The 15345-nt window shown below is 41.9% G+C and overlaps 1 protein-coding gene across 8 annotated transcripts in view; it reads right to left on the reverse strand.

The window, feature by feature from the left end:
- The window catches only part of EIF4G3 (eukaryotic translation initiation factor 4 gamma 3), a 298034-nt gene that overhangs the window by 69226 nt on the left and 213463 nt on the right, over nt 1-15345 (reverse strand). For all 8 annotated transcript variants that reach the window (XM_033921697.1, XM_033921695.1, XM_033921696.1 and 5 more), the window contains 4 exons: nt 14435-14526; nt 13513-13606; nt 10848-10965; nt 3676-3875 (listed from right to left, as the gene is read on the reverse strand). In XM_033921697.1, the coding sequence (XP_033777588.1) occupies nt 3676-3875; nt 10848-10965; nt 13513-13606; nt 14435-14526 (504 nt within the window). The remainder of the gene's footprint in view (nt 1-3675; nt 3876-10847; nt 10966-13512; nt 13607-14434; nt 14527-15345) is intronic.

Raw genomic sequence — 15345 nt, forward strand, 5'->3', positions numbered from 1 at the left:
GAAGAAAAGATAAGCTCCTACAGCCTGGCTTGTAGGAAGGAAAACTGGTAAGATGAGAAGCATGCTCAGTGATGAGGTATGAGGGGGAAGGGTTAAAGCCTCTGAAGTTTGAGATTTCCTACAAAGTCCTGGCGGGTGGATGGAAATAATCCACTGGTCCCGGAATAAAGTGGGATTATACAAGAATAAAGCAAAGTATTACATCTGGTGATCAGGTTGTTGGGAATATTTTTACATACTAATTTTTAGTGATGTAAGAAAAGTGAAAAATACAACAAAAACCATTGACTAGAAAAATCTAAACTGTCATACATAAAGAGACTAGAGGAAATTTGAGAAAGAAGAGAAAACTAGCAAAGTGAAAGTTGAAAGAAGGGTGAAGACATATTCATCAGTAATCACTGGTTAAAATTTCTGCAGAAGAACAGATAAATATGCTCTGGCCAAAGTCTCAGGAAAAGGGAGACCTCTAAATAATTTGTGTCATTTCCTCCATTTGTGAACACGTGACTGTATTTGGAATGACATTTTGGGATCGATTTCACTTTCTTAGGATAATAATCCACAACTCAATGCAAAAAGTGCAGCAATATTCAGAGAAGAACAAAATAAATGGAAAGGCAAAGAATGTGCGGGAAAAAAAGGCTGAAAAACTAGACAACTGATTTAATGACATCATCATTTTTGTATGCTATTTAAGTATCCCCCATCCTATTCTATTTGATAGAGAAACAAAGTCCTAATTTTTCCTAAATACACAAGAATTTGCTTGATTCAAGCTGGATTCCAAAGTACATAAGAACATAAGAAGCGCCATCTCCGGATCAGACCTTTGGTCCATCAAGTCCGGTGATCTGCATACGCGGAGGCCCTGCCCAGTGTATACCAGGCGTAATTTTAGTCACCAATATCCCTCTATGCCTCTCATAAGGAGATGTGCATCCAGTTTGCTTTTGAATCCTAGGACGGTCGATTCCGCAATAACCTTCTCTGGGAGAGCATTCCAGGTGTCAACCACTTTCTGCGTGAAGCAGAATTTCTTGATATTTGTCCTGAACCTGTTCCCCCTTAGCTTCATTCCGTGTCCTCTTGTCCGTGTCAAGTTGGACAATGTAAATAATTTTTTCTGCTCTATTTTGTCGATTCCTTTCAATATTTTGAAGGTCTCGATCATATCCCCTCGTAGTCTCCTTTTCTCAAGGGAGAACAATCCCAGTCTCTTCAGTCGATCCTCGTATTCCAGGTTCTCCATCCATTTTACTAGTTTCGTTGCTCTTCTCTGCACCCTCTCCAGCAGTTTTATATCTTTCTTTAGGTTGGGAGACCAATGTTGGACACAGTATTCCAAGTGGGGTCTGACCATTGCTCTATAAAGCGGCATTATAACCCTCTCTGATCTACTCACGATTCCCTTCTTTATCATGCCCAACATTCTATTTGCTTTCTTTGCCGCCGCCGCACATTGTGACATGGGAATAAACATGGGATCTGTTTCCATCCCAACAAGCTCTGTCTATCTGCACAAGCCTCGAACTTGCAGGGATGGCGCAGGGACAGAACTCGTGGGGATGGGGACAAATTTGTCCCTCTGTCATTCTTTCACATACTTTCTATGCAACCAGAGGCCATAAAAGAGGAAGCAGACACCGCCTAACACCAGTGTCCGCTGAAGCAAACAGACGCTTAAGGATGAAATTTACACATTGGTCCTGAACATCCTTCAGGACCACTTCCCAGTCATTGGGGAGAGAAGTGCACTTGCTGACCTGCACCACCGAGGAATCCATCTTCAAGGAAGCAAAGTAATTGTTAAAGGCATCCACCATGGGATAAAGATGGGACATGGTGTGAGCACAGTTCTTCCGACGCCTCCCAAATATCTGTAAGAACCCGAACTAGGTCAGGATGATCAGGAAAAATGGCCGATTGTAGCCTCTGGTCACTCATGAGGGAACATTCCATAGTAATAGTCCACTCAAGACTGCAGATTTAATTCCTGGAGAGAGTCCAAGATCAAATCACAGAGGGAGTCTCCCCCACATCCGGGGCTTCACACTGATCCAGACCCTGAAGATCTGCCAACATCTGCGGCAGCCACGGTGCCCCCGTGTATAAGCAGAGGCATGGAAAGTGTATCTGGCGCAACCACGGGCACTACTGGCTTACCTGCTGACACCCCTGAGGGAAGGCAAGAGAAAAGACCCTGGTCTAAAAGAGTAGAGGTTCCAGCGGCCGGCATGGAGGCCAGCGAAAGGGAGACAGGCAGAGACTTTTTTTTGCCAAGCATGCCTGATACATCATATTAATAAAATCCAAGGAAAACCCATCCTCCGCAGTGGGAGCTGACTCCTGTGGTCCAGGATTGAAATGTTTGGAGGATTTACAAGGTTTGTCTCCCGAAACATGCTTGCGTTTTGCTGTAAAGTTGCCTGCACACTTTTCAGGGCCCCCTGACACCATTTTTGCAGGTGTTGGAGCAGAAGGCGTGGGAAGACCCTTTTCGAAGGCACCGAATCCGGGTAAGCCACAGTGCACGTGGAACATGACTGTGCATCTGACAGTCGTCCACCACAAATAAGGCATGAATCCATCACATCCTGCCCTGGGAGGCCATCTGTGTGGTTTTCTTGCAAAAAACGAAGCTGGCAAGTATGAAAAATAACTTTAAAATCAAATCAGGAAAAATCCAAGATGGCCACCACAGATGCCGATTTTCACTAAAAAAATATCCCCCCAAAAACGCAGGGAGCCCTCAAAAATGGCGATTTTAGTGAGGGGGTATGGCATGTAGGTAAACCACCCAAAAACCCCTTTTAGAGAAACCTCCTCCCCCAAATTGCTGATTCAGGCTTTCAGCCTGTACTCACTTTTACATGTGCTGAATAGGAAAACATTGCATTCAGAGCTGAAACAGCTTACAGGGAGATTCTCTGCCTTAGAGAACTGGAAAGTTGGACTTTGAGTCTTCTGTCTGCCCCACCAGCTGGACCTCCACAGCTGGGTACCCTCGGACACACCGCACAGACGCCTGATGGAGGAACGCAGTCTGGTTCCAATCCTGGGCGAGCTTTCACGGAACCATACAGCCTGCACTCGACCTACTAGAGGATGAACCTGGGGTGAGGAAATTCCCAAAGGAATGGTCCCTGAGCCCTGAATTAATGTGCAGGCTGTCTGGAGGGTGTACTGGCAAGCAGTGAACCCCTCCCGCAGTCAGAGCTGTCCCCGCAGGTAACCTCCGCAACATGAGGGCGAAAATCGCAAAGGCAAAGCCTGAAATTACACGAGCAGAAAAGACAAGCTCCTACGGCATGGCTTGTAGGAAGGAAAACCGATTCCTAGAGGGCCAGTGCTAAGGTAAGTGGAGGTGGGGGTTTAAGTTTCTGAAATTTGAGGCTTCCTATGAAGAAATCCTGGTGGGTAGACAGAAATAACCCACTGATCCCAGAATAAAGTGGGATTGTACAAGAACTACTTCATCCAAAACTGTGCAAGAAAACTGATCTGCAAGATTTTTGTATTTTTTGCCCAAAATCTAAACTAGTCTCAAAGTGACATACCCAGATTCACATTGGGACAAAAATGATCTCAGTTCCTCCAGTATGTGCTCCCTTTGTTTATCATTTCCACTCAGCAATGAATCGTTTTGGGCATCAGGGTACCCTGGTGTTCTACCTGTCTCCCTGGCTTTGCTCCGGTCCACTTCAGTACTGCCTGTTATCTGTTTCACAGTCTCCAGCATCTCTCTCCGCTGTTCCTCTTGTGACTGATTGTCTAGAAGTTCCTTACTGCTGCTGCCTCGTAAGAATGTGCTTGGACGGGATGTGGAAGACTGCAGCGGTTTGTCATTTTTTTCCCTTCCTGTGCTCCCACGACTAAACAAACAAACAAAAATACACTTATTTATTGATTGAATTAATTTATAATTTACAAAGCAAGCAAGGTTCAAGGTTATTCAATATAACTTACACTGATCTTCATAATTAAAAACTTATATAAACAAAATGCACAATAAACACACGGGTTGACATTCAAATACATTCAGCAGGGTAGAGATGTTGCTGAATTTCTTAGTGGCATATTACCTGGATAGCACTGCTGAATATTTTTTAAAGACCACTGTGGCACTATGCTGACCGTACCACACAGCGGAGCCAGGAGTTACCTGGGTAGTGACAAAATTCAGTCTGCCACCTGGATAATTAAGGATGGGGATAAAGCAGTCCTACATTCATCTGGATAGTGGCTGAATACTGTTGCTACCCAAATAGACCGTGCCTGGCATTCACTGAAGTGTTTGGATATTCAACAGTAGCCACTATCATGATACCACTGCTGAATATTTGGATAATTTTGCCCCCAGTGGCTGATATTTAGAAGTCTCCTCAATCAAGTTTAGATACAAATTGTCAAAATACCGTATAACTGTTTTCATCTGTGAATTAAAATTCAAAATTTAACAGGAGACAATCAGTAAAGTCATGTGAACAGCGACCATATTGTCACATTGCTTAACATATGCATCTGCTGTGTTGTGTAAATGAATAAAAAAATACGCTAAAATAAAACGTCTACCATGAATTTCTTTTGATGACATCTGGGGTTATATCCATGGGTGCTACTTTTTTCTTACGGCATCCTTGTAAGTGTATTGTTTGCTATCGTGCTGTTAAATATGTCTTTTTTGAGCCAAGTCAGTACACAACCTTTCCCCCCCCCCCCCAATTCTTTATTCATTTTAAAAAACTTACAATAAGTGTAACATCATTTACATCATTTCAAACTCCAATATAACACTTAATATTCTATTAAATTTCATATCAGAATTTATCCCCCCCTAATTAATTTCATTCTTTAAAATCAATACAACCTATCATAAACCTCAATCTAATATACCTTATTTAATATTCAAACCATAGAACGACAACCTTTTTGTCGTTATCCCGCTTGGAGAAAAAGCTTGAGCCCTAGTAAAATGAAATTTGTACCTTCGTACTCAGCCCTATAGCCAGTATTAATCTTTAATATATTCTCTTTGTTCGCTAAATCTTAACATTTTGGACCCGTATTGGAGGACTTGAGCATAATTAGCCAAAGTTTATTTTTCTTGTTCACTATTGTTAAAGTGGATACTTCAATGAAATATGTAAATAACTAATATCTGCTTTCTGTACAAGTTATGCTTGGAAATTATTTGAAAATTAATAAAGAAATAAAGAAAAAATAAAAATAAAACATATATTACATCATTAGTCTACCATTTAAACTGTGTTAAATGTCTCTTTTAATTCAAATAGTGCCACACTTATATAGCCCAAATCCAAATATAATGGTGTTTGTCAACTGAAGTCCAAAACCAAAAATATGCTGTTATTAAAACAAAATCTAACAAAGTAGCTCAACACTGGTGCTGGTCCAGGCGTAAGCGAGAGATTGGGCCTCTTCTCCCTCGAAAAGAGGAGACTGAGAGGGGACATGATTGAAACATTCAAAATACTGAAGGGAATAGACTTAGTAGATAAGGACAGGTTGTTCACCTTCTCCAAGGTAGGGAGAACGAGAGGGCACTCTCTAAAGTTAAAAGGGGATAGATTCTGTACGAACATAAGGAAGTTCTTCTTCACCCAGAGAGTGGTGGGAAACTGGAACGCTCTTCCAGAGGCGGTTATAGGGGAAAACACCCTCCAGGGATTCAAGACAAAGTTAGACAAGTTCCTGCTGAACCGGAATGTATGAAGGAAAGGCTAGACTAAAATAGGGTCGCCGTACATGAAGAAGGACATGGTACTACTCAAAAGGGTCCAGAGAAGAGTGACTAAAATGGTTAAGGGGCTGGAGGAGTTGCCGTACAGTGAGAGATTGGAGAAACTAGGGCTCTTCTCCCTTGAAGAGAGGAGACTGAGAGGGGACTTGATCAAAACATTCAAAATACTGAAGGGAATAGACTTAGTAGATAAAGACAGGTTGTTCACCCTCTCCAAGGTAGGGAGAACGAGAGGGCACTCTTTAAAGTTAAAAGGGGATAGATTCCGTACAAACGTAAGGAAGTTCTTCTTCACCCAGAGAGTGGTAGAAAACTGGAATGCTCTTCCGGAGGCTGTTATAGGGGAAAACACCCTCCAGAGATTCAAGACAAAGTTAGACAAGTCCTGCTGAATTGTATCGTATGCAGGTAGGGCTGGTCTCAGTTAGGGTGCTGGTCTTTGACCAGAGGGCCGCCGCGTGAGCGGACTGCCGGGCACGATGGACCACTGGTCTGACTCAGCAGTGGCAATTCTTATGTTCTTAATTAAGTGATGTGACATTTTTCATGGATGGTCTCCTGTTTAAACTTTTAATTTGTTGATTTAAAAAAAACAACAAAAAAAACCCAGTTATTTTGATAATTGTGTCTAAGGAGATTTTTTTTTTAATCACAAAATTTGATTTCTCCTCTGGGAAGTTGGTATACTGTATTTTGGATGTTTAAAAGAAATATTGACCAGTATGGGTTAAATATCAGGAGGAAAAAATTTATTTTGTTTTTCTTTTCTAGAATTTATTTTTCAACATGTCATCGTAAGATAAAACCAGAAAAAAAAAAAAGAAAATTGTGTCTCCATATATCCATTTCACATACCCAGGGCTCCCTTTTACCAAGGTGCGTTCATGATTAGTGTACACTAAATGCTAAAATGCCATAAGAATAATCATTAGCAGTGGACCACCAGAACTAACAAATCGATTCTGGAAGAGATCAAACTGGCTACGTCACTCAAAGCCCAAACGATGAATTTACAACTGTCTTATTTTGGTCACACTCTCAGAAGAGAAAGATCATTGAAACCAGGTGAAGAGTGCGACCTGGCTGGACACATTGAAAACAACTGTGGGGATGACGCTGGACGACCTTACCGGACAAGCACAAAACCGATTTCTTTTTAGAACTGTAATTCATCAAGTCAAACACGAGTTGATGGCACCCAACTAACCAACTAGTAAAAGGAACCCTATGCATACAAATTTTAGTTTTACTTAATCTCCAACCCTGATCAACATCAGAAGAAAATAGTATCCAATCCAATTTTACAAAATAGATCGGTTTACAAAGGGGATGGGGATAGGAGGGAGAACCTTGAACAATATGCTGACTCAGCCCTGATGTAAGCAGCTGCTTAAGATGTTACTTGAGGGTTAACAACTGGGATCACAGCAGCAATAGTCTGAAGGGGGGGGGGGACAGAACTTGATCTTGTAACCATCTCGTACAACCTACAGGATCCAACAATCTATCCCTATTTGTCCAATAAGCCAACAGACTTCTCCCTGGGGTGTAGGTGTGTGTGTGTGCAGCCACTGACCTGGCATCATTGCACTTTCTTGGAGGCTGGAGAGGTGGAAGAACCAGAGGCTTTCTGCCTTCTGCCCCCACTGAACCTTTGTAGGAACCCCTGAAAGGACCTCTGCACTTCATGGCCTCCCACGTAAGAACGGAATCTTTGAGAGCCTCAAAAATTTCCACACCCCAAACTTTGAGCCGCCCAGGGTCTGCTGTCCAGAAAGGCCTTAAAGTGATAGTCCATAACACTGGCCATCAGGTCATCCAGACCCTTTCCAAACAGCATCTGCCCCTTGAAGGGAAGCCTGCAGGCCTTAAAAGCCGACTTCCATTGCCTGATCCAAAGCATCTGGACAGAGATATAATAGGTTGACACCTTGCTCATGACTCTTATGATGTCATACAGAGTGCATCTACTACATAATTCACCCTAGAAAGGATCATCTGAGGGTCTTCATCCTTCTCCGAAGCTGGCTCAAGCTTCAAATTGCCTCTTGAGAACCACGTCTACTTTGCAGTCCTGTGTATCCCTGAGCGAGGGAGAAGTCCTGTGTAAGAAAAGCCCAAGTGAAGGCCCCTGAGAATTCCCCAATATAGCTGAAACAGGCCAACAGCTAAACCTAAAATGGTTGCTGAGAGAGTAAAATGGCTAAAAACACACTCTGAAAGACACACTTCTGCTTTTATGAAAAGAGTACGGTCAAACAGAAGGCACAGCTGGAAAGAAAAACAATTCTAGTGAAAAAGGGATCCTGCCCCCGCAGTTAGCAGGGCCAGCAGCTATCGGAAGTTTCACAAGAATAAGGGATGTGAAAACTTAAGATTATTTAACCACAGAGTTGAAAGCTGTTGGGCCCAGGTATTCAAGAGGGGGAACTTGATATATTAACAGGACATTTACTGGGAAATAGAATAGATGAAGATAGAAAAGGCGTGACACACAGTATCACTCAGAAATGTTTAACCAATCAATAGATTAATAAGTGAGATAATGAATATGATTCACCAATGAAAATGTGAAATGTAACATGCACCAAAGTGGGCCAGAGCTGTCAGAATCATATAAAAGAAAGTCCTTGAACCAAGGTTTCAGAACTCATCGGAAGTTCTCCATCAGTCTGGCCAGCCTGGTGTATGCTATATTACTCTGTATGCTGTATGATTTGTTCTTGTAAGCTATTGCTGTTTGATTATTAAATTTATATTATTTGAACCAGCATAAAGAGAGTCGAGTGGTCTATCAGTGGAGGCCGTAATAGCCGGCTTTTCACTCCTTCACTGGACAAGGAAGTCTGCTTGGTAACCTGTGCTACCAGCAAATCACCTTTAGCTTAACAAAGAGCTGTCAAAAATCCAGAGCTATGGGATATAGCATAGATATAGTCTTGGCAACTCGCATGGACTCCTCTGGAGACTCCCAGTGATCAGTGACTAGCTTTGTGATGTCAGGATTGCAAGGGAAAGTCACTGAGCCGCTTGCAACTGAACACTGTGATGTGGAGGCTGACAGAAATTCCAGCCACAATTCACACAGTGAATTAGTTATTGTGCCCGGAAGTGTTGATGCCTTGAACATCCGCCACACTATGGGGTCCTGGGAAAATACAGGCATGGAATTGGACCTTCCATCCTCCCAATCAACGTCAGACTGGACATCCTGCTCCAGCTGTAGGTCCTCGTCTGCACGTGGCACAGGCTAAGGACTAATCCCCAGTGCCGCCACCAATGTCACGCCTGCAGCAGATGCTGGGAGACCCCGTCAGTTTAAATAAGCATTCCACATCAGGCTCACAAAATCTGGGGTGAGCCCTTGCACAGGGGATCTTGACCCTTGCAAGGACTCCCTGGGTTCCTTAGCGTTCACACATCTGAGCTTAGCCAAATCTCCTTTATAAAGATAGTTTAAAATCCAAGATATCCGTGACAGCAAATTCTTGCCAAAAATGGCTCCGGCAGTGAAGGGGTGTGCTCGCCTGAAGTTCAAAAACTACAGGGAAAGGGGTTTTGGAGGAGGGATACCCTAGCTCTTGCCCCAGAAACCCTCAAATTTTACTTTTCCAGAACCCCTCTCCCAATTTTCCCCATAGGCTATAATAGCCTTACTCACTGTGCCATGTGGTTGGTGCCTGTTTTACCTCAGACATGCAGCTGAAAGAAATGAAGAGGAACTCTGTGTTGCAGGTGTGCTCTAAGAGCTTGGTCTTCGGGCAGCTAGTTGGACTGATGCTGGATTGAGCCTCAATCCCTGGAAACTCTCTTGCTGTGACGGTGGGATGACCACACAGCTGGCCCGCTATTAATCCTGGCCAAGTCAGGAAGGAGACAAACAGCCTGCACTCAAGCTCCTGATAAATCAGGGGTGTGAGCAGCTATTCAGGGGTAGCCCCCAAGCTCCAAAAATATTACAGAAGCTGGCTAGACAGGTGTCCCTGAAGGCTGATCCTGCTAGCAGCAGACTTCCGCCATGTAAATCTGCATCTTCTCCCAGGCAGAAGTCCTAACAAGAGGAAACCTCTGGGCACTGAGCCTCAAACATAAAAAAACTGGAAAACCCCCTCAAAAAATAATAAAACCGTAGATCAGATCAGAAACATATGAGCAACTTGTTTGCAGAAGAAAAACTGAGAGGTGGGAGCAAGCCTACTGGGAAGGAGTCGGAGTTGAAAGATGAATGATAACATTCTGAAAGCAATTTGTGGGTTTAGATGCTTAACCCTAGTGTTCAGGACTAAAGATGCATTGCATTAGAAACTAAATCGAACCTAAAGATTTAGATCACACCTTTTTCATTAGTAGTTCAAGGTGAGTTACACTAAATTTATTTGTCCCCAGAAGACTTACAATGGTGGGTTAAATGACTTGCCCAAGAACACCAGTAGTATTTGAACCAGGCTTCCCTGGTTGTCTGCCCAGTGCTCCAACCACTAGGCTACTCTTTCACCAAGTCAACCAAAGTCCGTCGCTTTTTCTTATTTTCTGGTTTTTCTTTTCTTTTAAATGAAAAAGATAATTTAGAACTTCGATCATGTCTTTTCTTTTTTTTTCCCAATTCTTTATTCATTTTATCATCTTACAACAAGTACACAATATTACATTATTAAAAATTTTTATATATCACATGTCTTTTCAATTGTAGCTCAAGGTGAGTAAACAGTGGAGTGCCGCAGGGTGAAAAAGAGGAAAAGTCCATAGTCTGTTATTGAGAAAGACATGGGGTAAGCCACTGCTTGCCCTTGATTGGTAGCATTGAATATTGCTACACCTTGGGTTTTGGCCAGGTACTAGTGACCTGGATTGGCCACTGTGAGAACGGGCTACTGGGCTTGATGGACCATTGGTCTGACCCAGTAAGGCTATTCTTATGTTCTTATGAGTTACACTCAACTACAAATTGTCCTGTTCCCTGAGGCAATGAAGGGTTAAGTGAGAGGACCAAGATCACACAGAAATTCTCAAACCGCGACTCTAACCACTAGGCTACTATTGAACTACAGTTAGAAGAATACTTCCTGAACATCTATTGGCCTACCTTGTTAAGGCTCTTCGAGAGTCAAAGTCAGAGGTTGCAGGTGAGGAAGACACAGTTGATGCTGGCTGTTGTAGTGCAGAAAACCTGTTTAAATTTGTAGCATTTGGTCGTAGTGAATCTGCAAAAGATCAAAAATTCTAATGAGAAGCAACAACATTTGACATGGGAAATACAGGTGCGGTTTTATGCCTACTTATATATATATCTGTTACAGCAGCCATTAAGAGTCGACAAGGTACCAAAAAAGGTCAATGAGATACAGTAACACCACTTCACTTACACTGCAAGCTTGCAGTTCAAATGCAGATTTACTTGTAAGGACTGAAGGCTCCAATACTAAATTGTACAGCCTTCTCAGTCAGTCATTTGGAAATGCTGGGACGATTCCACTACAGTGAGAAAACGCTCAGTTCTACCTCCACTCCTCCACTCCTAGCTTTTTGTTCTTGTCATACCGCTGAAATGGCAACAAGATGCACCTTTTTCAGCAGTTTTAAAGCAGCTGTAAATGACAGCTGTAGTCACATGGAGTCCCTGTAACCAGAGAGACTTTATTGCAATCGCATTCATTTCTGATCATGTTTTTAGGATCCATCCAATAACTTGCAATAATAATTTTAAAAACACTAACACAACACACACTTCATCTCTTAACTATTGGTTCCTCCCCTCTTCAATAAAAAGCTTCTACAAAAAGAGAAGTTTTTAAAATCTATGCTTATCAGTGACCATGCTCAACTGAACAATCAAATTATTCCACAGTTACTCCTACTACTGAGACTAACCTATTTAACCTGATGTATCCAATCGGCAGATTTTGATCTCAGGGAATGATATAGTTGATACAATTGATCAATTTTCTTTTCTTCTTCTTAGCTATTTCTGGGCAAGAATCCAAAGCTCTACCCGGTACTGTGCTTAGGTTCCAACTCCTGAAGTCTCTGTCAAAGCTCATCTACACCATCCCAGCCACTGAAGCCCATCCTCAACCAAACGGCCATATACAGACACAGACCGGGTAAGTCTGCCCAGGTCTTCACTATTTACTATTATTTTCTGATTCTGGATCCTCTGTGTTCATCCCACGCTTTTTTGAACTCGATCACCGTTTTCCTCTCCACCACCTCTCTCAGGAGCGCATTCCAGGCATCCACCACCCTCTCCGTAATGACGAAATTCCTTACATTGCCTCTTCTGGGGAACACATCATTTATGCAGAGAGGATGGTTCTCCACCCTTTGAAATGTGCAGGAATGGTGATCTGAACATACTTAAGCCTGTATATACAACAATCTTGTAACCTCCAGTAGTAAAGACTGTTAAAAGTTGTAAGCAAAAGCTTGGCATGGAACAACTGTGTATACTATATGTTAAGACAAATGTTTTCATGCAAAACTTTGACCAGGGAACAAACTAAGTTGTACAGACTGAGCCCTGGGACAGTGTCTTGCAAACTTTCCGTGTCCTAAACAGGGGCCCACGGCTCGAGGGCATCTGGAAATGTGCAGACATTGATGTGACATCATCACGTTGAATGTCCTCCAGACAGGGCACTGAGCTGTCAGTGGGGGGTGCTGGAAGAGAAGAGACACCAGCTGACTGCCTCTAGGATGTGCCTCTTACCATGAGAGGCACATCCTGTAGGCAGTCAGCCAGCGCCTCTCTTCCATCCCGGAATCTCGCTGCGGCACAGTTTCCAATACACAGAAAAAGAGCATGTAACCTACTAAGTCTGTCCATCTAATCAACAGCTTATTCTCTATATTCTCCTTCAGAGATCCTCAGTGCTTGTCCAATATTTTCTTAAATTTCTACATTATCTCGTCTCTACCACTGAGGCTGTTTCACACATTCACTGCCTTTCTGTGGATAAATTTTTCCTTTAATTACTCCTACTCCCTTTCACCCTTACTCTTTTGATCCCTTGTTCCAGAGTCTCCTTTACATTGAAGGGGCCTGATTGCTGTTTATTTATAGCCTTTCCTGCCTCTCCTCCAAATACACAGCTCTATGGAATATCTCAAGATAAAAGGATCTGTTATTCCAATAAGATGAAAACCAACTGAACACAGTAAGTGTAAGTCCTTTTTCATTCAGTCTGCTGTCTTGGTATATGTGGGTACCAATGACATAGCAAAATGTGTGAAGGAGGTTCTAAAATTCAAATTTAGGCTCTTTTTTGTGATTTTTTTTTTTTAATGGAAGATTGAACTGGGTTAATGACAAAATCAAAGATCAACTAGGCCAGTGATCTCAATCTCGCGGACAGGGGACCACATGTGGCCCGCCAGATACTATTTTGAGGCCCTCGGTATGTTTATCATAATCACAAGTTTCTTGATCATCTTTCTCTTTAGCTATAAATGAGAATATTATTATTAAGACTTAGCCAAAAGGAAAGATTTATAAACTAGAAAGAGTTTTACCTCATGCAAAATTGTCATTTAACTATTTTTTCTGAGGCCCTCCAAGTACCGACAAATCCAAAATGTGGCCCTGCAAAGGGTTTGAGTTAAGAGACCACTGAACTGGATGGTCTTTGAACTTATGATTTTTTTCTCACATTCAAAGTTTCCAATGGTAGACACTACTGGATGATATGTAAAGGGTTAGAAGTTTTGCTAGATATTAGCTGTGTTTCTTTTTGATCTAGGCTTCTACTTACCAGTCTCGCTGACCTTTGCACCTCCACTGCTGCCTTTTCCCCAGCTACCCAGCTGAGCTTTGGGGACCAACTGAATCTTCTCATCTATCGTGGGCTGTAAGACATTACAGGCATATTAACCCAGAAAATAAGGGGAAGATACAGAAAAGGGGCTGCAGTATGAGGCACAGAGAGGCTGGAAACAAGCCAATCGAGAGTCTCGAGACTTCTTCTATAAGAAAATTATTGACATGTCAGATTAAATATGAAATGTAAGGATTGAAAAACACCAACATGGCATTCAACAAATATCAAGGAACTCCCTTATGAATGGCTTGGAAAATCAGTATCAACACTCTGAATGTTATACGAGATCTAACTGGAAGTCAATGCGACTGGCGTAATAGAGGGGTGACATCCTCAACTTTCTCCCACCACAAATTAAACGTGCTGTATCACCTGCAACGTTTTGTGATATTGGAATTACACAGAGGAAAAAGCCTATCATTGTTCCAGGTTTTCTTCTATCCCCCTTTCAGCTATTTCAGATGCTCCTCCCTCCCCTTGTCTGGATCGTTCATTGTAGGAAGGATCCTTGATCACAGCTTGTGCCTGATATGACTGCACCCACGGTGTGACCTCTCAGTCTCAGACTATGAATGCTGATCCACTGGGATTCATACTTAAACTTCCCAGGTTCTGTCATTCCCTCTCCAGGTTATTTTGCATCAATATTGTTTTCATCTCCAGGATTTAAATGCCTTTTATGTCTGCATGGGTCTAGGATATCTAACTTTTGGAACATTCTAGTTCCACTACTACATCATATAATAGTTGAATATCAATTACCTTTTAATATTAACCCTCTGAGATTTCATAATGGCTAAAACGCCCTTCCAAGCAATTTTTCTAACCTGAGGAGTTCCAGTGTGTCAGTACTTACCTTTGTGATTTTCAAGAACTTAGAGGGATCCAGCACCCTGCTATTTTTTGCCCCTTGTACTGTGTTCCATCCACCATCATCTCTCTGTACTCCTAAAACGACAACAAAGTCAGTTCCTTTTACTACAAGTCTCCACCATGATTTTTTTTTTTTTGCTTGTAAACTGCAGAAATATACACTGTATCTACAGATAGAAATGCAGATGTAGTATCTGACGCCAGAAGTCAAATTTTATAAATGATCAGCTCTGGGTAACTATTTCATTATTGTTCTATAAGGTAGCATCAGCCTAGTCATACAGGCGAGTCACATTATCACATCAGAGTCTCATTTCCCAATTCCACAACTTGTGTGGGCTAACTTGGTACCGTAAAACACAAGTATTCTGTAACATGGGTTCTCCCTAGACAACAGGATAAATCAGCTACACTGGTGGGTGTTATTATCCAGTGGTGGTGAGATACACCAGCTCTCAAGTTATCTGGACTTGTTTCTTTTCCTTATGGGATACTAATGGAAGAAAGGGGGGGAGGGTGGGTTATGACACTTTAATATTACAAATTGGATATTATTATTGTATATTTGGGTTATAAGATGAAATAGATGGAAGGGGGGCTAAAACTCACTTTAATAATTATTGAAATATTCAAGTGATGTGATATATTATTGTAGAATTTTTTGTGCACTTGATGTTGAAAATTAAATGAATAAAGATTAAAAAAAAAAAAAATTTAATCACCATATGACTTTAATTTATAGTCTACTAATCAGTTTGACTTTTTTTCTAGTACATTTCCCCTGACTTTTATTTTGTAAGTGATAACTCCTTCTGCTATAGGCAGTCCTAAAAATGTAAAGTAAAGAAAACAATGGATAAAGGAAAATTCTCTAGAGTTCAAAGCATACACAAA

The sequence above is a fragment of the Geotrypetes seraphini genome, chromosome 15 (genome assembly GCF_902459505.1).
Source record: "Geotrypetes seraphini chromosome 15, aGeoSer1.1, whole genome shotgun sequence".
In the NCBI taxonomy this organism is placed as follows: Eukaryota; Metazoa; Chordata; class Amphibia; order Gymnophiona; family Dermophiidae; genus Geotrypetes; species Geotrypetes seraphini.